At 44.4% G+C, this 23,518-nt stretch overlaps 1 protein-coding gene across 1 annotated transcript in view; it reads right to left on the bottom strand.

The window, feature by feature from the left end:
- Positions 1 to 3,001: 3,001 nt before the first annotated feature.
- Positions 3,002 to 23,518, bottom strand: part of EIF3A (eukaryotic translation initiation factor 3 subunit A) — a 65,685-nt gene continuing 45,168 nt past the window's right edge. The window contains exons 21-23 of the mRNA XM_077257874.1: positions 4,192 to 4,310; positions 3,784 to 3,956; positions 3,002 to 3,361 (exon numbers count right to left, since the gene is read on the bottom strand). Of these exons, the coding sequence (XP_077113989.1) occupies positions 3,784 to 3,956; positions 4,192 to 4,310 (292 nt within the window). The 3' untranslated portion in view covers positions 3,002 to 3,361. The remainder of the gene's footprint in view (positions 3,362 to 3,783; positions 3,957 to 4,191; positions 4,311 to 23,518) is intronic.

Raw genomic sequence — 23,518 nt, 5'->3', positions numbered from 1 at the left:
TTGAGAACAGACCCTGCTTATCTACCCAAAGTTGCTTCCAATTTCCATAGATCCCAGGAAATAATCCTTCCTTCCTTCTGTCCAAACCCGAAAAATCAAGAAGAGGAAAAATTCCACACCTTGGATGTGAGAAGGTGTCTAATACACTACCTAGAATCCTCCTGACAGTGTAGGAAGGAAGGCTCTCTTTTTGTCTGTTTTCAGGGACCTAGGAAAGGACTCAAAGCCTCCAAAACCACTATAACTCGCTGGGTTACTGATGCGATAGCCCTGGCATACTCGTTCACGGGAAACGCAGTGCCTGAAGGACTCAAGGCACACTCTACAAGGGCTATGGCGACCTCCTGGGCCGAAAGGTCGGAGGTACCAATAGATAAAATTTGTAAAGCAGCCACCTGGTCAACACCTTCAACCTTCTTTAGCCTTCTATCGCTTAGACTTAGCCTCTTCGTCGGACTTAACCTTCGGAAGAAGGGTCTTGCAGGCTATGGTCCCTCCCTAAAGCAATAATCTCTGCAATTCTCTCTGGTAGTGCTGTCATGGGCGACTGAGAAAGTCGTAGTTACTTACCGATAACGGTATTTCTCAGAGCCCATGACAGCACCTGCTTATTCCCCCCCTTATCACGTGTGCGGTGTGCACCTTATTAAAAGAAATGTGTGTTTGATTTAGACACGGTGTAATCTTCATAAGTATTTTGCTAAAAATATGTGTATTTCTTGTTGTCACTAACCTGGAGGACCTCTGATGCTCTGTAAACCAAACTGAGGCAGGAGAGAGGTACCGCCCTTTTATCCTGTAGGTTTCCTGTCCCTGAAGGGCGGATTCCCTCTCTCTGGTAGTGCTGTCATGGGCTCTGAGAAATACCGTTATCGGTGAGTAACTACACTATTTTGGCCTAGTTATCCCAGTGCCACCAATATACGTCTCATTAATACTGGATGTATAGAAAATCCAATATTCCATATTTTCTCTCTGAGCCATATTGTCTGCTCTCATTGTACTGCCGTGACCATGGCTAGTTGTAAAGGGTGTCATATCTTCTTTGATCCACTTCAGGCCCTAATAAGACCTTTCCTGTCTCTCTCTGTGGACAATACACATCCTCTTCGGTCATCTGGACATAAAGAGGAATTCTCGCATCTTAATTAATTTGCTTAACATCTGTCACTGCCATCTTACATAAAGGCATCCATCATTGTCTGAAGACAACTGGCAGAAGAAATAAGGGAGTGGTGATATGAGGGACCTCAAGGATTTTTAATATTTTCTATGACAGGGCTTTATTCCAGGATGTTGTTGCCTCCTCATCAAAGGGGTACTTCATTTTGAAGGGTCCCCTTTTTGTTGGCTTTCCCCATTGTTTGTTAATGAGACCCTGCACACATTAATAGGGAAGGTTGTGTGTTTGTTTTCTGATCTAGAGTCCCAAACATTATGTTTTGCACCATTTTTTTGGTCAACTAGTCCCATTGTAGACATCACTGCTTTTACCAGATTGTCCACTTCTTCTAGTGGAAATCAATCAATGACCAGTCCTGGAGTCACTTTCTGATGAGGAAGGAATTGAGGAAGAGTCCTGTAGAACCCCTTCGTCTGGCTCAGTAGCTGATAAAGTGGGAGGTTTTGTGTGTATGTGATGTTTTTCCTGAGTGGGAGGCAGATCAAGGACTTCTCAACCTCTGTTCTAATGAGGGATCTTACACTAGAGGAGAAATTTGGGGATTCCACTGAAACTATCTCGTTTATGAAAGACTGGCATAATCTTTCAGGCCATGCCCTTAACTAACCCCTTGCCACACAGAGCATAGGCTCTGTGATTAGATTTTTGGAGAATCTCCTAGACATACAAGGTAGAGAGAAAGAAAACCTTATTAACAGGTTGAACTTTCACATAGATCACTCACCCCTCAGAGGATAATAACGGGGTACCAGAACAGGAGGCAGAATATCATGCGAAATCTCTCTATCTTTGGAGACAGCGGACTCTTCTGCTGGAGCTGTGCCGACTTGACCTGGAGTCCCTGGTACTGCATACTCGAGCGGCTGGAGACACCGTGGCTGATGCTCCGGCACTGAATGCTGCTGTGACTCCATAACAGAAAATCACAGGAGCCCCTGCCTGCCCGGCAATACTCCCTTAAAAAGGATTGTATTAAGGGGATTAGCAGCCCAGCACGCTCCTGCAGCTTCCGGTACCCGCCCCTGAAAGTATGATTCTGGGTGAAAGGTCCCAGCAAGCGTCATCAGAGCGTAACTTCCGGTTTGCACTTTCACTGCGCATCTGGGAGGTGCAGCTGCCGGCTGCCATGCGGTTATGGGGCCACAGACCCACGTCCGATGGGCAAAACCCCAATAGGGACCCCTGTGACACTTCCAGACCCCCAGCACCACAGAAGACAGTGACCTGCTGGAAATCAGACGGCCCAGGTGTGGGAACTCAGTCTTCATTCTTCTTTTTCTTCCTGCCACTGTCCAAGAAGGATCACCCATCAAGAACAGGAAACAACTTGATGTGAAGGTCTGCACCACCCTTTTTATCTTGAAGATTTCCTGTCCTTGAAGGGAGAATCCCCTCTCTCACTGGTGCTGTCATGGGTGACAGAAAAAAAAAAAAAGATTTGAATATATGAACAACAAAATTAAAAGCATACGTAGGCCAATACCTGAAAATGTGTCCGGTCATGGACGGAAATAACTCAGTCCTGAACTAGTTGGGCAGTCCATCAAGAATTACATCTTTCAGAGACGTGCAATATGGCCTCACCGGCACTGATGTGACCTAATAAGAGGTCCTGGCTCCGAAGTCACAAGGACTTGTGCTGGGACTTTCTTTATTTCCCTTACATCGCCATTGGGAAATCTCTCCACTTACCTGATGGTGGGAGCAGCTCAATGCCAGGTGAAGACAGACATCCACAATGGCCGCCTCAGACCTCGGCACTGGTTCTAAAAGGTGGGGATCCTTACTTATTTTTCATCATCAAACACAACACACAAATTGTTGCCAAGTTTTATTTCTTTTTCGATAAGCAGAACTAAATCCTGTGTTCACCACGACATTAAATTGCACATCATTGTGATATAAGACAACAAAAGACTCATGGGAAAAGAAAAGACTAAAATCAGAATTCCCTCACAAAGATCATGTCAGGACTTCACCATCCTGCATACACATGGAGAAGCAGATCACACAACCCTCCTGGGGTCACTCCGATAAAATGGTCATCTCAATCGATGGAAGCCCACCCTGCTGAACAGGCATCACTTCATCATGGTTTGGTCTTTGCTTCGTGTAATCACTGAAGAGTCGCAATGCAACAAGGACCCAAAATGTTTTATTAAATTGTGACCATTAGCCCTGAAACACAAAGAGACAGGAAGTTACTAGAGTGCTCGCTTAGAAAGGCGGAGGAGAGCGTTACTATTTATCTAGAAGGCAAGTGAATCCTACAAGACCAAGATAAGGTGAAGTCAGCAAGAATAATGGCGAGCATACAGAAATTCATGACGGACGACTTTGTAAAGAGGTCTTGACAGAGGCGAGACACAATCTGGATCCGAAATGATAAAGGCCAAAGGAGTCATAGTTTGAGAAGCAGTTGTCACTTTGTTAGAAAACAGGGTGCTCACAAGATTGTGCTACACTTGCTATCCATAGGAGGACAGGAGACGTCATCTGCACAGACAACTACGGCCATTTATGTCACTGTACTTGGACATGACAATTTATGATTTTAAAGTAATATCTGGAAAGATAGTGGAGGAAAACAAAGGCTGTACCTAGCGGCGCACGGTCGTCCACCCTTCCTCATCGGTCTCATTCTTGGTACGACGAGGAGTTTCTTTATCCTCTTTCTTTTCTGTGCGCCATGAACTTTTCTCCTTGTCGGCAGCTGGAGCTCGTCGGGGAGTCCCACGTTCCTCTTTATCTTCTCCTATTCGCCACTGACTCGCTGTAATAGAGAAAAGAAGAAGATTAAACCTGGAACCACACGAAGGTACTTGCATGTCTCCAGCTATGAGAAACCTAAGTGTTCAGAAGGACAACCCTGTCTGGCCCAAATGCAATCTGCACTTCGAAGAACACTCACAGATGAGCGTTGCAAGGTGACAGCTACTCCTTCATCACCCGCCTTCATATGTTCAGTGATCAATAATTAGGTCTAGGGAACAATGAGACTGACGTACGTTCATCCCGTTCTGTCCTTACAGGACGTCTTCGGTCATCCTTCTGGTCTTCATCACCAGGTGAGCTTATCCTAGCTGTTAAGCCACTTTCTCCTCCACGTCTCCAGCCTGACTCCTCTCTAGAACATACAGCGGTGATTATAAGGGTGTCGTGAAAAACTACCAGAAAAAAACTTTTATAGTGAGCAAAACAGGAGGGCACTACTATTTATAATAGAATTACCTTCTACACACTTGTTGTGAGCATGGACTACACAAAATAAGGCTACTTTCACACTTGCGTCGGTACCGGTCCGTCGCTATGCGTCGGGTCGACGCATGTTGTGAAATTTGTGCACAACGTGGGCAGCGGATGCAGTTTTTCAACGCATCTGCTGCCCATTCTGAAGTCCGGGGAGGAAGGGGCGGAGTTTCGACAGCGCATGCGCGGTAGAAAATAGCGGACATGACGGACAAAAAAAACGTTCACTTGAATGTTTTTTCGTGCCCACGGTCCGCCAAAACACGACGCATCCGTTGCACGACGGACGCGACGAGTGGCCATCCGTCGCTAATACAAGTCTATGGGCAAAAAACGCATCCTGCAAGCACATTTGCAGGATCAGTTTTTTGCCCAAAACGACTGATTGCGACGGATTAAAAAAAACGCTAGTGTGAAAATAGCCTTAGTGAGCACGCTAGCCAGATGACAACATTCTGTTAACCTCTTTACCCCCAAGGGTGGTTTGCACGTTAATGACTGGGCCAATTTTTACATTTCTGACCACGGTCCCTTTATGAGGTTATAACTCTGGAACGCTTCAACGGATCCCGGTGATTCTGACACTGTTTTCTCGTGACATATTGTACTTCATGACAGTGGTAACATTTCTTTGATATTACCTGCATTTATTTGCGAAAAAACAGAAATTTGGCGAAAATTTTGAAAATTTCGCAATTTTCAAACTTTGAATTTTTATGCAATTAAATCACAGATATGTCACACAAAATACTTAATAAGTAACATTTCCCACATGTCTACTTTACATCAGCACAATTTTGGAACCCAAATTTTTTTTTGTTAGGGAGTTATAAGGGTTAAAAGTTGACCAGCAATTTCTCATTTTTACAACACCATTTTTTTTTTAGGGATCACATCTCATTTGAAGTCATTTTGAGGGGTCTATATGATAGAAAATACCCAAGTGTGACACCATTCTAAAAACTGCACCCCTCAAGGTGCTCAAAACCACATTCAAGAAGTTTATTAACCCTTCAGGTGTTTCACAGGAATTTTTGGAATGTTTAACCCCTTCCTGACTTCGGACGGGATAGTACGTCCGACGTCAGGTCCCCTGCTTTGATGCAGGGCTCCGCGGTGAGCCCGCATCAAAGCCGGGACATGTCAGCTGTTTTGAACAGCTGACATGTGCCCGCAATAGCGGCGGGTGAAATCGTGATTCACCCGCCGCTATTAACTAGTTAAATGCCGCTGTCAAACGCAGACAGCGGCATTTAACTACCGCATCCGGCCGGGCGGCCGGAAATGACGTCATCGCCGACCCCCATCACATGATCGGGGGTCGGCCATGTGTCAGGACAGTAACCATAGAGGTCCTTGAGACCTCTATGGTTACTGATCGCCGGTAGCTGTGAGCGCCATCCTGTGGTCGGCGCTCACAGCACACCTGCAATTCTACTACATAGCAGCGAACAGCAGATCACTGCTATGTAGCAGAGCCGATCGTGTTGTGCCAGCTTCTAGCCTCCCATGGAGGCTATTGAAGCATGGCAAAAGTAAAAAAAAAAAGTAAAAAAAAAAGTTAAAAAAATAAAAAAAATATAAAAGTTTAAATCACCCCCCTTTCGCCCCAATCAAAATAAATCAATAAAAAAAAATCAAATCTAAATCGCCCGATCTATCAATAAAAAAAAGCATTAACCTGATCGCTAAACGGCGTAACGAGAAAAAAAATCGAAACGCCAGAATGTTTTTTTGGTCGCCGCGACACTGCATTAAAATGCAATAACGGGCGATCAAAAGAACGTATCTGCACCGAATTGGAATCATTAAAAACGCCAGCTCAGCATGCAAAAAATAAGCCCTCAACCGACCCCAGATCATGAAAAATGGAGACGCTACGAGTATCGGAAAATGGCGCAATTTTTTTTTTTTTTTTTTTAAGCAAAGTTTGGAATTTTTTTTCACCACTTAGGTAAAAAATAACCTAGTCATGTTCGGTGTCTATGAACTCGTACTGACCTAGAGAATCATAATGGCAGGTCAGTTTTAGCATTTAGTGAACCTAGCAAAAAAGCCAAGCAAAAAACAAGTGTGGGATTGCACTTTTTTTTGCAATTTCACCGCACTTGAAATTTTTTTCCCGTTTTCTAGTACACGACATGGTAAAACCAATGATGTAATTCAAAAGTACAACTTGTCCCGCAAAAATGGCCAAATTGACGGAAAAATAAAAAAGTTATGGCTCTGGGAAGGAGGGGAGTGAAAAACAAACACGGAAAAACAAAAAATCCCACGGTCATGAAGGGGTTAAATAAAAATGACATTTAACTTTTTTTCACATAAAATTTACTTCAGCTCCAATTTGTTTTATTTTACCAAGGGTAACAGGAGAAAACGGACCCTAAAAGTTGTTGAAAAATTTGTCCTGAGTACGCCGATACCCCATATTTGGGGGTAAACTACTGTTTGGGCGCATGGCAGAGCTCGGAAGGGAAGGAGCGCCGTTTGACTTTTCAATGCAAAATTGACAGGAATTGAGTTGGGACGCCATGTTGCGTTTGGAGAGCCACTGATGTGCCTAAACATTGAAACCCCCCACAAGTAACACCATTTTGGAAAGTACACCCCCTAACGAACTTATCTAGAGGTGTGGTGAGCACTGTGACCCATTAAGTGATTCACAGACGTTTATAATGCAGAGCCGTAAAAATAAAAAATCATTTTTTCACAAAAATGATTTTTCGCCCCCAATTTTTTATTTTCCCAAGGGTAAGAAGAAATTGGACCTCAAAAGTTGTTGTCGAATTTGTCCTGAGTACGCTGATACCCCATATGTGGGGGGGAACCACCGTTTGAGCGCATGGCAGAGCTCGGAAGGGAAGGAGCGTCATTTGGAATGCAGACTTAGATGGATTGGTCTGCAGGCGTCACGTTGCATTTGCAGAGCCCCTCATGTACCTAAACAGTAGAAACCCCCACAAGTGACCCCATATTGGAAACTAGACCCCCCAAGGAACTTATCTAGATGTGTTGTGAGAACTTTGAACCCCCAAGTGTTTCACTACAGTTTATAACGCAGAACCGTGAAAATAAAAAATCTGTTTGTTTTTTTCCACAAAAATTATTTTTTAGCCCCCAGTTTTGTATTTTCCCAAGGGTAACAGGAGAAATTGGACCCCAAAAGTTGTTGTCCAATGTGTCCTGAGTACGCTGATACCCCATATGTTGGGGTAAACCCCTGTTTGGGCGCACGGGAGAGCTCGGAAGGGAAGGAGCACTGTTTTACTTTTTCAACGCAGAATTGGCTGGAATTGAGATCGGACGCCATGTCGCGTTTGGAGACCCCTAATGTGCCTAAACAGTGGAAACCCCCAATTCTAACTGAAACCCTAATGCAAACACATCCCTAACCCTAATCCCAACGGTAACCCTAACCACACCCCTAACCCTAATCCCAACCCTAAATGTAATCCAAACCCTAACTTTAGCCCCAACCCTAGCTTTAGCCCCAACCCTAACTGTAGCCTTAACCCTAGCCCCAACCCTAACCCTTGCCCTAATCTTAGCCCTAACCCTAGCTCTAACCCTAGCCCTAACCCTAACGGGAAAATGGAAATAAATACATTTTTTTTAATTTTTCGCTAACTAAGGGGGTGATGAAAGGGGGTTTGATTTACTTTTATAGCGGGTTTTTTTAGCGGATTTTTATGATTGGCAGCCGTCACACACTGAAAGACACTTTTTATTGCAAAAAATTTTTTTTGCGTTACCACATTTTGAGAGCTATAATTTTTCCATATTTTGGTCCACAGAGTCATGTGAGGTCTTGTTTTTTGCGGGACGAGTTGACATTTTTATTGATAACATTTTCGGGCACGTGACATTTTTTTTTTTTTTTTTTTAAATTTTTTATTTTCAAATTTTCAAATTACATAAACAACAAAATGGTACACATGAATCTGAGACATCGTGTTACATACTTCTGAATGGAATAAAACGTACCATACAACTGCATATTAATATCGAGGTGACCATAACTATAGTTATTTGCATAAAATATTGGTGGCAATTTTAGGTCACGAGGTTCGGGTTGTGCAACCCAAAAGGCTAAAAACAAAATAGTAAACAATTAACATGTGACTCAAGCAACAACAAAAACTGGGGGTGAAGAGAGGGGGGGGGGGGGGGGGGAGAGAAATACCGGAGGGGAGATAGTGGTCGATGTAGAAATTTCTGAGTACAGGTTATTAGTTTGCGGAGGACGGATACACTACTACCTAAAACCAGTAGAAATTAGTCAGGTAGTTTCGACCATCTGTAGCAGAGTGCCATAGAGAATATTTAAGTAAAACTAAAGTAACCAGGTGAGTGAATAGTGCCCGGGTCCACCACAGTGCATTGTCAATAAACTCGATGAGTTCACAGGGGAACCATTTTGTATAGCTAAGAAGAATAGCTAGTGGAAGGCAGCGGAGAAGGATTATTTAACATTTGCCATGGTAACCATGTCCGAAAGAATTTATCGTGTGAATAAGAGTCCCAGCTGGACAATTCCTCCATCCTACAGATTTCCTGAACTTTTTTGGTCCATTCATCAATATGAGGGGGGTTCTTTTGTCTCCAGTGCAACGAGATCAAGTGTTTGGCTGCGGCTATTAGAAGAGGGAGAAGGTCATGTTTTTTCGGTTTGTATGACTTCGTGGGAAGTGACAGTAGAGTTTCTTGGGGTGTTAGGTTGTGAGTTATCAGTCCCAATTGGCGGAGTCGGTCGGAAACGTCTTTCCAGAATTTTGTGATAGCTGGGCATGACCAGAATATGTGTGATAATGAACCCTTTGACTTCATGCATCTCCAACAAAGAGGAGAGTCTGAGAGGCCCAGGTGATAGAGTGATTCGGGGGTTCTATACCATCTGGAAAGGACTTTAAAAGCATTCTCCTGTAACAGGACACATCTTGAGAACCCGTGTGAGTGTCCTAAAATTTGATTTGATTCCTTATTGCAGAGAGAAATGTTTAACTCAGACTCCCAGGAGGATAGGTATAAGGGCTTGAAATTAGTGTTTGGGGAAATTAAATTATGGTATAGTTTAGATATTAATTTGGGGGGTGTGGGATTAAGTTTTAGTATAAGTTCGAACCAAAGCCAATCTGGGTTGTGTTGGATGTTTGACTTTAGTTTGGACATGATATGTTGAACGTGGTGTACTTGTATGAAGTCTCGGGGACGCTTCCTGACTTCACATGGCCAACTGTTATTACAGTTGATTAGATTAGAAAGCAAATGAGAAACTGGGAGATTCGGTAATGAGTCCCAAAGGTCAAATGCATCTACATATTTTGGGTCAATGAGCCAAGGTGCGACCCCCAGAGACATGCTATCAAAAAAGAGACAGTATGGCCAGTTATTTGGGATCAGTTTCCTCCTAATGGACAGTGTTGTGCTAGTTATTTCTTCAAGAGAATTTTTTGGGGGGATGGCTGAGGTCCAGAGGTATTTCTCAGCTCCTTTTCCCAATAGTAAAAGTTCCAAGTTAGGTGTTTTATGGGAAGGTCTGGGTAGGCACGTGACATTTTTTGATCGCTTTTTATTCTGATTTTTGTGAGGCAGAATGACCAAAAACCAGCTATTCATGAATTTCTTTTGGGAGAGGCGTTTATACCGTTCCACGTTTGGTAAACTTGATAAAGCAGTTTTATTCTTCGGGTCAGTACGATTACAGCGATATCTCATTTATATCATTTTTTTATGTTTTGGCGCTTTTATACGATAAAAACTTTTATAGAAAAAATAATTATTTTTGCATCGCTTTATTCTGAGGACTATAACTTTTTTATTTTTTCGCTGATGACGCTGTATGGCGGCTCGTTTTTGGCGGGACAAGATGACGTTTTCAGCGGTACCATGGATATTTATATCCGTCTTTTTGATTGCGTGTTATTCCACTTTTTGTTTGGCGGTATGATAAAGCGTTGTTTTTTGCCTTTTTTTATGGTGTTCACTGAAGGGGTTAACTAGTGGGACAGTTTTATAGGTCGGGTCGTTACGGACGCGGCGATACTAAATATGTGTACTTTTATTGTTTTTTTTTTTATTTAGATAAAGAAATGTATTTATAGGAACAATTTTTTTTTTTTTTACACGTGATTTATTTATTTATTTTTTTACACTATAACATTGCCCCGGGGGGGCATCATGTTATAGTGTAAGATCGCCGATCTGACACTTTGCTGTGCACTGTGTCAGATCGGTGATCTGACGTGCACAGCTCCTGGAGGCTTCCCGGCGCCTGCTCTGAGCAGGCGCTGTGAAGCCACCTCCCTGCAGGACCCGGATGCCGCGGCCATCTTGGATCCGGGCCTGCTGCAGCGAGGAGGTAGTAAGAGACCCTCAGAGCAACGTGATCACATCGCGTTGCTTCGGGGGTCTCAGGGAAGCACGCAGGGAGCCCCCTCCCTGCGCGATGCTTCCTTATACCGCCGGAACACTGCGATCATGTTTGATCGCAGTGTGCCGGGGGCGGTCCGTGACCTCTCCTGGCACATAGTGCCGGATGTCAGCTGCGATAGTCAGCTGACACCCGGCCGCGATCGGCCGCGCTCCCCCCGTGAGCGCAGCCCGTCGGTGGTCATACGGGCCCATCCCACCTAGACGGGATAGTACGTCTAATGTCAGAAAGGGGTTAAATGACCAAAAATGTTTTTTTCACAAAGCAGATAAAGACATACATAATAAAAACATTTAAAAAGCCAAAAAGACTTGTATACCACCCCTCCTTTAATGCACACGTTTGAGATAACCTAAAAAATTATAGATTAATGTGAAAAGCCTTTAAAGAGATGACAATGGACTAATCCAATAAAGGAGATACCATGTGATGTTCCCCAGTATAAATAACAAAAAAAATGTATCTAAACATGTCCTTGAAGAAACGTTAATAGTAGCACACATACAGATCCAACAAACCCAAACGCACTAGAAGAATCCAAGGTAACACGTCCAAAAATGACAACACACAATAGTACAAACTTGGACCTGTATACAGCAGCCATGACCCAGGGAGCAGAGACCCCAAGCGTATCGCCACTACATGTGGCTTCCTCAGGGGTAATGGTGGAAGTATGCCCAGAGTCTGTTCCATATATATGCACAATTAATGAAATAGATCAAAGATAATGATTACCACACGGTGAAGGAGATGAGGAAATCAAGTCTGGAAGCGGCATTCTTTTTTTTTTAAAACCAAATATTTTTTATTATGCAAAAGATATACAACAATATCCATTCAGATAACAATATACATCAATATTTTGATTTTTACAAGAAACAAACCCCCCCGCCTCCCCCCCTCCCCCCTTAACGACCAACTCCAATCATACAATTCTCTTGGAAAGAACAGATTAAGCAGTACATACATATTTATTATTAGCATCATTTTACCACCGCCGTTCAGTTATTCCCGTCCAGCCATGGCTGCCATCCTATTCCTCTTATTATATATGCTTCTCTGGAGCTGGACAATACGATTCGCTTGTGCGATAAACTCCCGTCTAGTAGGAGGTTCCTCCCTGATCCAATACCTTGCAATCACCTTTCTCGCAATGAACAATAATCTAGCTATAGCCATTTTGGCAGTTTCATCGGCCAGGATTTCCTCCACATACCCAAGTACACAAACCACCGGATCCCTGGGAATCGTACACCCATAGATCACCCCTATCTGGTTCAGCACCACAACCCAGTATGCCAACAATCTGGGGCACAGCCACAACATGTGCAGTATCCCCGCCTGTGACTGGGAGCACCTGGGGCACCCAGAGTCGTCTCTCAGCCCGGCTTTTACCCCTTCCCGACATGTGACCGAATAGTACGTCACATGTCGGGACCCCCGCTTTGATGTGCGCTCCGGCGGTGAGCGCACATCAAAGTCGCGACATGTCAGCTGTTTTTTACAGCTGACATGTGCGCGCAATAGCGGCGGGTGAAATCGCGATCACCCGCCGCTATTAACTAGTTAAATGCCGCTGTCAAACGCAGACAGCGGCATTTAACTACCGCATCCGGCCGTGCGGCTGGATATGAGCGCATCGCCGACCCCCGTCACATGATCGGGGGTCGGCGATGCTCCTCCATTGTAACCATAGAGGTCCTTGAGACCTCTATGGTTACTGATTGCCGGTGGCTGTGAGCGCCCCCCTGTGGTCGGCGCTCACAGCACACCGGCATTTCTGCTGTGTAGCAGCGATCTTATGATCGCTGCTGCATAGCAGAGCCGATCGCGTTGTGCCTGCTTCTAGCCTCCCATGGAGGCTATAGAAGCATGGCAAAAGTAAAAAAAAAAAGTTTTTAAAAATGTGAAAAAAACAAAAAAAATATAAAAGTTTAAATGACCCCCCTTTCGCCCCAATCAAAATAAATCAATTAAAAAAAAAACCCAACCTACACATATTTGGTATCGCCGCGTTCAGAATCGCCCGATCTATCAATAAAAAAAAAGCATTAACCTGATCGCTAAATGGCGTAATGAGAAAAAAATTCGAAACGCCAGATTTACGTTTTTTTGGTCGCCACGACATTGCATTAAAATGCAATAACGGGCGATCAAAAGAACGTATCTGCACCAAAATGCTATCATTAAAAATGCCAGCTCGGCACGCAAAAAATAAGCCCTCAACCGACCCCAGATCACGAAAAATGGAGACGCTACGAGTATCGGAAAAAGGCACAATTTTGTTTACTTTTGTTTTTTGCAAAGTTTGGAATTTTTTTTCACCACTTAGGTAAAACATAACCTAGTCATGTTAGGTGTCTGTGAACTCGTACTGACCTGGAGAATCATAATGGCAGGTCAGTTTTAGCATTTAGTGAACCTAGCAAAATAGGCAAGCAAAAAACAAGTGTGGGATTGCACTTTTTTTGCAATTTCACTGCACTTGGAATTTTTTTCCCGTTTTCTAGTACACGACATGCTAAAACCAATGATGTCGTTCAAAAGTACAACTTGTCCCACAAAAAATAAGCCCTCACATGGCCAAATTGACGGAAAAATAAAAAAGTTATGGCTCTGGGAAGGAGGGGAGCGAAAAACGAAAACAGAAAAAGCTCCGGGGGTGAAGGGGTTAAACAACATATCAGGTGTCCTATAGGCCCTATTTATCACATATAATTGCGACAGTCTCCCAGGCTCACTCATCGACAACTTAGGTATGTATTCCAAGATAGACTCCCACCTATCATCGTCTATTTGCCCCAGTTCATCCTCCCATTTCCTTCTGGCCTTAATAGGGTAATTCAATAGAAAGGTGTGTAACAAATCGCCATATACTTCGGATATTGCCACTTTTGTTCTGTTATCATTTAATATAAAATCCAACATTAGATCCTTCAGGATCACTATAGGCCCTCTCTTTTTTTGTGCCTGAAATGCGTGCTGAACCCTTCTATATTGATACAACTTTAACCCCGGGAAATGGAACTCCTGCTGCAGCACCTCAAAAGGTTTAAGATTCCCGTTGTGAATCAACTGACTTATCAACGCAATGTCTTTTTCCCTCCACTCTCCCATTCCTTCCATATGATTAAATTCTTGAAAAGAGAGGTTATCCCATATAGGCGAAAACTCAGTGAATTTCACAACCCCCCTTATACCTTTAATCGTCTGCCATACCTTATGGATCAAATTTATGGTGTGAAAACAAGTTCCCAACTTCTTAACCCCTTAGTGACAGAGCCAATTTGGTACTTAATGACCGAGCCAATTTTTACAATTCTGACCACTGTCACTTTATGAGGTTATAACTCTGGAACGCTTTATCGGATCCCGCTGATTCAGAAATTGTTTTTTCGTGACATATTGTACTTCATGTTAGTGGTAACATTTCTTTGATATTACTTGCGATTATTTATGAAAAAAACGGAAATATGGCGAAAATTTTTAAAATTTTGCAATTTTCAAAAATTTGTATTTTTATGCCCTTGAATCAGAGAGATATGTCACGAAAAATAGTTAATAAATAATATTTCCCACATGTCCACTTTACATCAGCACAATTTTGGAAACAAAATTTTTTTTTGTTAGGGAGTTATAAGGGTTAAAAGTTGACCAGCAATTTCTCATTTTTACAACACCATGTTTTTTTTAGGGACCACATCACCTTTGAAGTGATTTTGAGGGGTCTATATGATAGAAAATAACCAAGTGTGACACCATTCTAAAAACTGCACTCCTCAAGCTGCTCAAAACCACATTCAAGAAGTTTATTAACCCTTTACGTACTTCACAGGAACTGAAACAATGTGGAAGAAAAAAATGAACATTTAACTTTTTCTTGCAAACATTTTACTTCAGAACCATTTTTTTTAATTTTCACAAGTGTAAAAACAGAAATGTAACCATAAATTTTGTTGTGCAATTTCTCCTGAGTACACCGATACCCCATATGTGGAGGTAAACCACTGTTTGGGCGCACCGCAGAGCTTGGAAGTGAAGGAGCACCGTTTGACTGTTTCAATGCAGAATTGACTGGAATTGAGATCGGATGCCATGTCGCGTTTGGAGAGCCCCTAATGTGCCTAAACAGTGGAAACCCCCCACAAGTGACACCATTTTGGAAACTAGACCCCTTAAGGAACTTATCTAGATGTGTGGTGAGCACATTGAGCCCCCAAGTGCTTCACAGAAGTTTATAACGTAGAGCCGTGAAAATAAAAAATCGCATTTGTTTTCACAAAAATGATTTTTTCGCCCACAAATTCTTATTTTCACAAGGGTAACAGGAGAAATTAGACCACAAAAGTTGTTGTGCAATTTCTCCTGAGTACGCCGATACCCCATATGTGGGGGTAAACCACTGTTTGGGCGCACCGCAGAGCTTGGAAGAAAAGGAGTGTCGTTTTACTTTTTCAATGTAGAATTGGCTGGAATTGAGATCGGACGCCATGTCACGTTTGGAGAGCCGCTGATGTGCCTAAACAGTAGAGACCCCCCACAAGTGATACCATTTTGGAAACTAGACCCCTTAAGGAACTTATCTAGATGTGTGGTGAGCACTTTAAACCCCCAGGTGCTTCACAGAAGTTTATAACGTAGAGCCGTGAAAATAAAAAAATCAAATTTTTTCTACAAAAATGATCTTTTTGCCTCCAAATTTTTATTTTACCAAGGGTAACAGGAGAAAATGGACCCCAGAAGTTGTTGTACAATTTGTCTTGAGTACGCCGACACCCCATATGTGGGGGTAAACCACTGTTTGGGCGCATGGCTGAGCTCGGAAGCAAAGGAGCGCCATTTGACTTTTCAATGCAAAATTGACTGGAATTGAGATCGGACGCCATGTCGCGTTTGGAGAGCCCCTGATGTGCCTAAACAGTAGAAACCCCCCAAAAGTGACCCCATTTTGGAAACTAGATCCCCCATGGAACTTATCTAGATGTGTAGTGAGAACTTTGAATGCCCAAGTGCATCACAGAAGTTTATAATGCAGAGTCGTGAAAATAAAAAATATATTTTTTTTAACAATAAAGATTTTTTAGCCCCCAAGTTTTTATTTTCACAAGGGTAACAAGAGAAATTGGACCCCAAAAGTTGTTGTCCAATTTGTCCTGAGTACGCTGGTACCCCATATGTGGGGGTAAACCACTGTTTGGGTGCACGGCAGAGCTCGGAAGGGAAGGAGCGCCATTTTGGAATGCAGACTTTGATAGAACTGTCTGCGGGCGTTATGTTGCGTTTGCAGACCCCTAATGTACCTAAACAGTAGAAACCCCCAACAAGTGACCCCATTTTGGAAAATAGACCCCCCAAGGAACTTATCTAGATATGTGGTGAGAACTTTGAATGCCCAAGTGCTTCACAGAAGTTTATAATGCAGAGTAGCGAAAATAAAAAATATTTTTTTTCCCACAAAAAAGATTTTTTTAGCCCCCAAATTTTTATTTTCACAAGGGTAACAAGAGAAATTGGACCCCAAAAGTTGTTGTCCAATTTCTCCTGAGTATGCTGGTACCCAATATGTGGGGGTAAACCACTGTTTGGGCGCACGGCAGAGCTCGGAAGGGAAGGAGCGCCATTTTGAAATGCAGGCTTTGATAGAATTGTCTGTGGGTGTTATGTTGCGTTTGCAGAGCCCCTGATGTACCTAAACAGTAGAAACCCCCCACAAGTGACCAAATTTTGGAAACTAGACCCCCTAAGGAACTTATCTAGATATGTGGTGAGAACTTTGAATGCTCAAGTGCTTCACAGAAGTTTATAATGCAGAGTAGCGAAAATAAAAAAATATTTTTTTTTCCCACAAAAAAGATTTTTAGCCCCCAAGTTTTTATTTTCACAAGGGTAACAGGAGAAATTGGACCCCAAAAGTTGTTGTCCAATTTATCCCGAGTACGCTGATGCCCCATATGTGGGGGTAAACCACTGTTTGTGCGCACGGCAGAGCTCAGAAGGGAGGGAGCACCATTTGACTTTTTTAGCGCAAAATTGGCTGTCGTGTTTGGAGACCCCCTGATGTACCTAAACAGTGGAAACCCCCAAATTATAACTCCAACCCTAACTCCAACACACCCCTAACCCTAATCTCAACCCGATCCATAATAATAATCACAACCCTAATGATAATCACAACCCTAACCCCAAAACAGCCCTAATCTCAATCCTAACCATAACCCTAATCAAAACCCTAAATCCAACACACCCCTAACCCTAATCCCAACTCTAACCCTAACTTTAGCCCCAACCCTAACCATAACTTTAGCCCCGTCGTCACAAAAAGAGTTCAATGTAACCTTTTTTTTGTACGTCGCGTCCGCCATTTCCACGCATGCGTGGCCGTAACTCTGCCCCCTCCTCCCCAGGACATAGACTGGGCAGCGGATGCGTTGAAAAACTGCATCCGCTGCCCACGTTGTGCACAATTTTCACAACGTGCGTCGGTACGTCGGGCCGACAGGCGGAGTTCCGGCCGCGCATGCGCGGTCGGAAATGGCGGACACGTCGCACAAAAAAGTTACATGTAGCTTTTTTTGTGCCGACGGTCCGCCAAAGCACGACGCATCCGTCGCACGACGGATGCGACGTGTGGCAATCCGTCGCAATGCATCGCTAATGCAAGCCAATGGAGAAAAAACGCATCCTGCAAGCACTTTTGCAGGATGCGTTTTTCTCCAACGACGCATTGCGACGGAAGCCAAAAAACGCTAGTGTGAAAGTAGCCTAACCCTAGCCCTAACCCTAAATTTAGCCCTAACCCTAGCCCTAACTCTAACCCTAGCCCTAACCCTAAATTTAGCCCCAACCCTAGCCCTAACTCTAACCCTAGCCCTAACCCTAATTTTAGCCCCAACTCGTCTCTCCTGCCGGCCGGCAGATGGCAGGCGCACTGCGCATGCGCCCGCCATAAGGAAAAAGCCGGGCGGCAGGAGGAGACAGAAGAGGACCCAGGGACACCGGGTGAGTATGTTAGGGTCCCCGAATCCCCCTATTTCTCTGTCCTCTAATGTGCGATCACATCAGAGGACAGAGAATTACAGATCGCTTTTTTTTTTTTTTTGCGGTCGCCGGTAAACTGTTAATTACCGGCGATCGCAAAACAGGGGTTGGTGCAAACCGACCCCGATCATGTTCTTTGGGGTCTCGGCTACCCCCGGCAGCCGAGACCCCAAAGATCTTCCGGGTGCCGGGCGCACTGCGCGTGCGCCCGCCATTTTTTCCCGGAAAAAAGATGGCGGCGCCCATCGGGAGCCACGAGGAGCACCGGGGGAGGTAGGTAAGTATCGGGGGGCTATTGGGGGCCATCGGGGACCACATTTCTCTGTCCTCCGATGTGCGATCACATCGGAGGACAGAGAAATTAAACAGCAAATCGCGTTTTTTTTTTTTTTGTTGCGACCGCCGGTAAACGGTTAATTACCGGCGATCGCAACTCGGGGGTCGGTAAAAAACCCCCGAATCATGTTCTCTGGGGTCTCGGCTACCCTCAGCAACCGAGACCCCAGAGAAAATCCGACTCTGGGGGGCGCTATTCACTTTTTCCACAGCGCCGTTAATTAACAGCGCTGTGGTTTAAGTACCCTTAGCGGCCGCCGTTAAAAGGCGTATCGGCGGTCGTTAAGGGGTTAAATATGCCAGCTTCTAGACCCTGACCCAAGGGCCACCTGCCAATTATATGTACCAAGCTACTATGTCCCTGACCTTTCTCAAGTCCATCCCCCCAACCCCTAAGATGCTGGCTTTGCGCAGATAAAAAATATAACCAGGGATTAGGCAGGGCAAGTCCCCCCTCATCTTTAGGCCTCTGCAGTATCTCCTGCCTAATTCTAGGGTTCTTCCCACCCCACGTCAATTCCCCAAATAATGATCGTAGTTTACGAAATCTGGTCAGAGGGATCCATACCGGAGAGTTATGCAAAATGTACAAAACCTGTGGCATCACCACCATCTTAAGTAGGTTTACTCTACCCACCACCGACAAATGTAGCTTATTCCAAGCTGTAAATTTGACGCGTAGTTTGTTTATTAAAGGCTCAAGATTAAGTTCCTCAAATCTAGTTAAGGGAAGAGAAACCTGGATCCCTAGATATTTAAATTGCGTCACCACCCTTAATTTCGTACTCTGCTCCACCTCCCTCGTACAATCTACTTCCCTATCCACCTGCATAACACTTGATTTATCCCAGTTGATAATCAATCCAGAAATTTGCCCAAATCCTTCAATTAATGAAATCACATTTCCTAAAGACTCCCCAGGGTCCTCAAGAAAAAGCAAAATATCATCTGCATATAGAGCAACTTTCTCCTCCATTTTCCCATACACAAACCCCTTTACTAATTGAGACCTTCTGATAGCCGCCGCCAGTGGTTCCACTGCCAGAGCAAATAGCAACGGGGACAACGGGCACCCCTGCCGAGTACCTCGAAAGAGCTGAAAGCTCTCCGACAGTGCGTTGTTCACCCTAAGTTTAGCCACTGGAGAGGAGTATAGGAGTCTCACCCATGACACAAAAACTGGCCCAAACCCAAAGCGACCCAGAACCGACCACAGGTATTGCCATTCTATACTATCGAAGGCTTTATGTGCGTCGAGGGAAACTACCACCCTCCTACCAGCATTCTCCGCCGGTATCTGCATATTGAGGAATAGCCTTCTCAAGTTGATGGCAGTGGATGTATTAGGCATAAAGCCAGATTGGTCCGAATGAACCACCTTTTCTATCACCTGGGTCAGTCTGTTCGCCAAGGCCTTAGCCAGAATCTTAACATCTGTTGTCAGAAGTGATATCGGTCTGTATGACTCCGGCAACCGTGGGTTTTTATCAGGTTTAGGAATGACCACAATAGTGGCCTCTCTCATGGAGGCAGGCAATATTCCCCTCTCCAGTGACTCCTCAAACACCCCCAACAATCTGGTCAACAGCTCTTCAGAAAGGACATCATATATCTCAACAGGGACGCCGTCAGCCCCCGGAGCCTTCCCCCCTGCCATTGACCTCAAAGCACTCTCCAACTCCTCCACCGTAAGCGGCCTATCTAACAAATCTCTTTCCTCAGCTTCCAGCCTTGGTAAGTTTGCCTCCTCTAGAAATCTATTAATTTCAACTTCCTTTTGCCCCGTATGCGATGCATATAAATCACTATAAAATCCTTTAAACCCCTCCAAAATTTGGGCCCCCTGTGTTACAATATTACCATTTGCTAGTTTCAGAGCGTGTACATGTGTCGAGTCCCTCTGAGCAGATGTTATCACCGACAGTAGATGACCTACTTTCTCCCCTTCCGCATAAAATGCCTCTTTTTGGAAAGCTCTCGCCCTCTCTGCTTTGCGTAAATGTAGTTTGTTAACCTCCTCCTGGGCCATCTTCATACGGTTCATGGTGTCCTGAGTGCGTACATTACTCAACTCAGCCTCCGCTGCCTTCAATTCCTCCAGTATAATTTTGTCGGACTCCCTTGTTTTTGTTTTATGCCTAGTAATCTCTTTAGATAATATTCCCCTCAAATAAGCTTTCATGGTGTCCCATACCACATGCTTCGCCGCACTACCATCATTAAATTTAAAAAATTCCCCTATCTCTTCCCCGATCTTTCCCATATCAAGAATTTTTAACCAAAAAGGGTTAATTTTCCACCCCAATTTAACTGCCTCCCCAGGGCCTTCAATTTGCAGTGTTACTACCAATGGACTATGATCCGATAGTATTCTAGGCATATAGTCTACCTCCTGCACCATCCTATCCATTCCTTCATTACCCAGAGCCAAATCAATCCGGGATAGAGAGCCATATGTCGCCGAGTAACAGGAGAAACAGAATATGCCGTTATTACGAACTCTCCATAAGTCCTTCCATGCCACCTCTTTTAAATAGCTACCAAATGCTGTCAAATTCCCCTCCGTCCTCAACCTAGCCTGCTGCCCCCTATCCCAGTGATCATCAATAATATTGTTCATGTCTCCCATTATAAGTAACGGAACTCCTCCCCACCTGCCGGATAGACTTAGGATTTCCTGTAGTTTTTTCCATGAGTACGGTGGAGGAATATACACCGACACGACACACAACAACTTAGCATATATCTTACACACAAGGAATACATATTGTCCGTCACTGTCTATTACCACCTCTACCTCCTCGAACGGGACACTAGTATGCACAAGTATTGACACTCCTCTAGCATAGGCCGAGAATGTCGCATGATATGCCTTCCTCACCCATCTTTTCTGCAATAAACCCGTCTTTTCTTTTACTAAATGAGTCTCTTGAAGGCATATCAGCGAGGGTCTCTGCTTCAAACTATATTGCAAGATAGCATTACGTTTGGTATCATTCGATAGACTCATACAACCATTTCGATCCAATAAGGGTCGAACACAGAAGAGATCCTTTAAAAGGGTAACATTTTATTGAACAAATTTTTAAAAGACATAAAAAGCAGAACAATTCACAGAAAGGGAAGCTGCTGAAATCCAGACCCCAAGTAAGCAGCGTCCCCTCACCCCGACGCGCGTTTCGACGCCAGCTTCTTCCGGGGGCGTGTTATTGGAATCACCTTTTCCTACTGATGTTATTCTTACTAGACTGTTATCCATCTTTTGATATAGGCATTGTTTAGGTATTTTTTTGATACTGTTGTCATTATAATTGTTTACTTGGGGTCTGGATTTCAGCAGCTTCCCTTTCTGTGAATTGTTCTGCTTTTTATGTCTTTTAAAAATTTGTTCAATAAAATGTTACTCTTTTAAAGGATCTCTTCTGTGTTCGACCCTTATTGGATCGAAATGGTTGTATGAGTTTAATAGGTTGAAGTGCCTTTATACCTAATATGGTGGACCTTTTGATGTAAATCATTCGATAGACCCCTAATGTTCCAGCTCAAAATTTTTACTTTATCCCCCATCATTTTGCATAATGGTAGAACTGCTCAACTTCCCTCCGTTGGTCGCCCTTAACCCCCCAACCTGGGCCCACCTACCCAAAACTCCCTCCCAAATCCTCATTATTCAAAACAAAACCCCTAACCTTACCCTTCCCTTCCCGCAGTAACTTCCTCCCCCAAGACCCCCCAAAACTTTTTACCAATCAAGAAAAAGTCTCCTACTCCCTCTCTGTATGAGAAAGGGGAACGCGATTTCGCAGTCTCAACAGTGGCTCAATAGCCAACACCAACTCCCAATGAGTTGAACCCTTTCCTTCAGTCGTTCCTCCCTCCGCCCCTCAGAAACAGAATATATAAACAGTTGCGCCGCCGAACACAACTTTAACGCACAGGAACCACGTATCAGATTCCTCTAGTAATAATAAACCAGAATAAATCAACAACTCAATTTTCTTCCCCTCCCACAACTATCACAACAGCCTGAAGTTCACGTCTGATGTTCCTCAGCGGGTCTTTTCTGCTCCAATACGTTTAGCATTCAAATCCAGCCAATGAGACACCTCCTCAGGATTTAGAAAAAAGAGAACCTTTTCCATGGCCACCACACGTAGTTTAGCTGGATATAGCATAGAATAAACCAGGCCCAGTTCACGTAAGCGTCTTTTTGCCTCTCCAAACTTCATCCTGAGCTTCTGTACAACTGTGGAATAATCAGGGTATAGAGATACTCGGTTGCCATCAATATTTAATTCCTCCATATTTCTGGCTTTCCTGAGCAAAATATCTCGGTCTCTGTAATTTAGGATTTTGGCCAGAAAGGTCCGTGGGGCGGAGCCAGGGGGCAGAGGTCTGGTCGGCACCCGGTGAGCTCGCTCTACTGCGAATAATTTAGTGAGACTGTCCCCTCCAACCTTAGTTTTCAGCCATGTCTCAATAAAGTCAGTGGGGTTGTTTCCTTCGGTCTTTTCGGGCACACCTACAATTCTCAATGTATTCCTGCGCGAACGATTCTCCAAATCGTCAGTTTTAAGTTCCAACTGCGCAATGCGCTGGACATATTTTTTCTCTCTTTTTGCCAGTTCGGCAATTTGATCTTCTGCACCTCCCACTCGTTCCTCCAGCATTTCAACTCTCCCTTCCATCTTGTGCATAGCCGAGCGAAAAGAGGTAACTTCCCCTTTAAGATCATTCACCTGGGCAGTTAGGGTTGTCAATGCAGTCTTACAGAATAGTAGTGCAGAGAATATGTCTTTCAGGGTTGGCTCCCCAGCCCCCTCATCTCTCACAGACCCCATTTGTGCAGCATGTTCCTGGGTCAGATCATCCACCACATTCAGTGGAGCAGTCTTCATAGTTGGTGCTGTAATATGTGTTGTGCAGGCTCCGCTCACCATCCCCTCTGCCTGTGCCCCAGACCTCACATCCACCTGCTCCCCCATATCTGCCGCTCCTCCTGTTACCTCTCCACCGGCTCCCACCATCAGACGCTCTGAGTCCTCTGTTCTTGCGAACTGCTCCAGCCTGGCGATCACTTCAAGCCGCCTCTGGTATGCAGCATCCGCCCTTGCCGCTTCTTCCTCAGCGCTGCCGGCGCCATCTTGGGAGCGCGTGCTGCCTGCCATCCCGACCTCCTTCTGCCTCTTACGAGTCATTCCCAGCCTTCCTCGCAGTGCGGCCGGTACCCTCCGCTCCTCGGATGTTCAGGAGCTCTCCCTCCGGTTTTTGGCGTTCGGCGG

Source organism: Ranitomeya variabilis, chromosome 4 (assembly GCF_051348905.1).
Source record: "Ranitomeya variabilis isolate aRanVar5 chromosome 4, aRanVar5.hap1, whole genome shotgun sequence".
In the NCBI taxonomy this organism is placed as follows: Eukaryota; Metazoa; Chordata; class Amphibia; order Anura; family Dendrobatidae; genus Ranitomeya; species Ranitomeya variabilis.
Note: the sequence above shows the minus strand (reverse complement) of the source record. Positions and strands in the feature narration are given on the sequence as shown.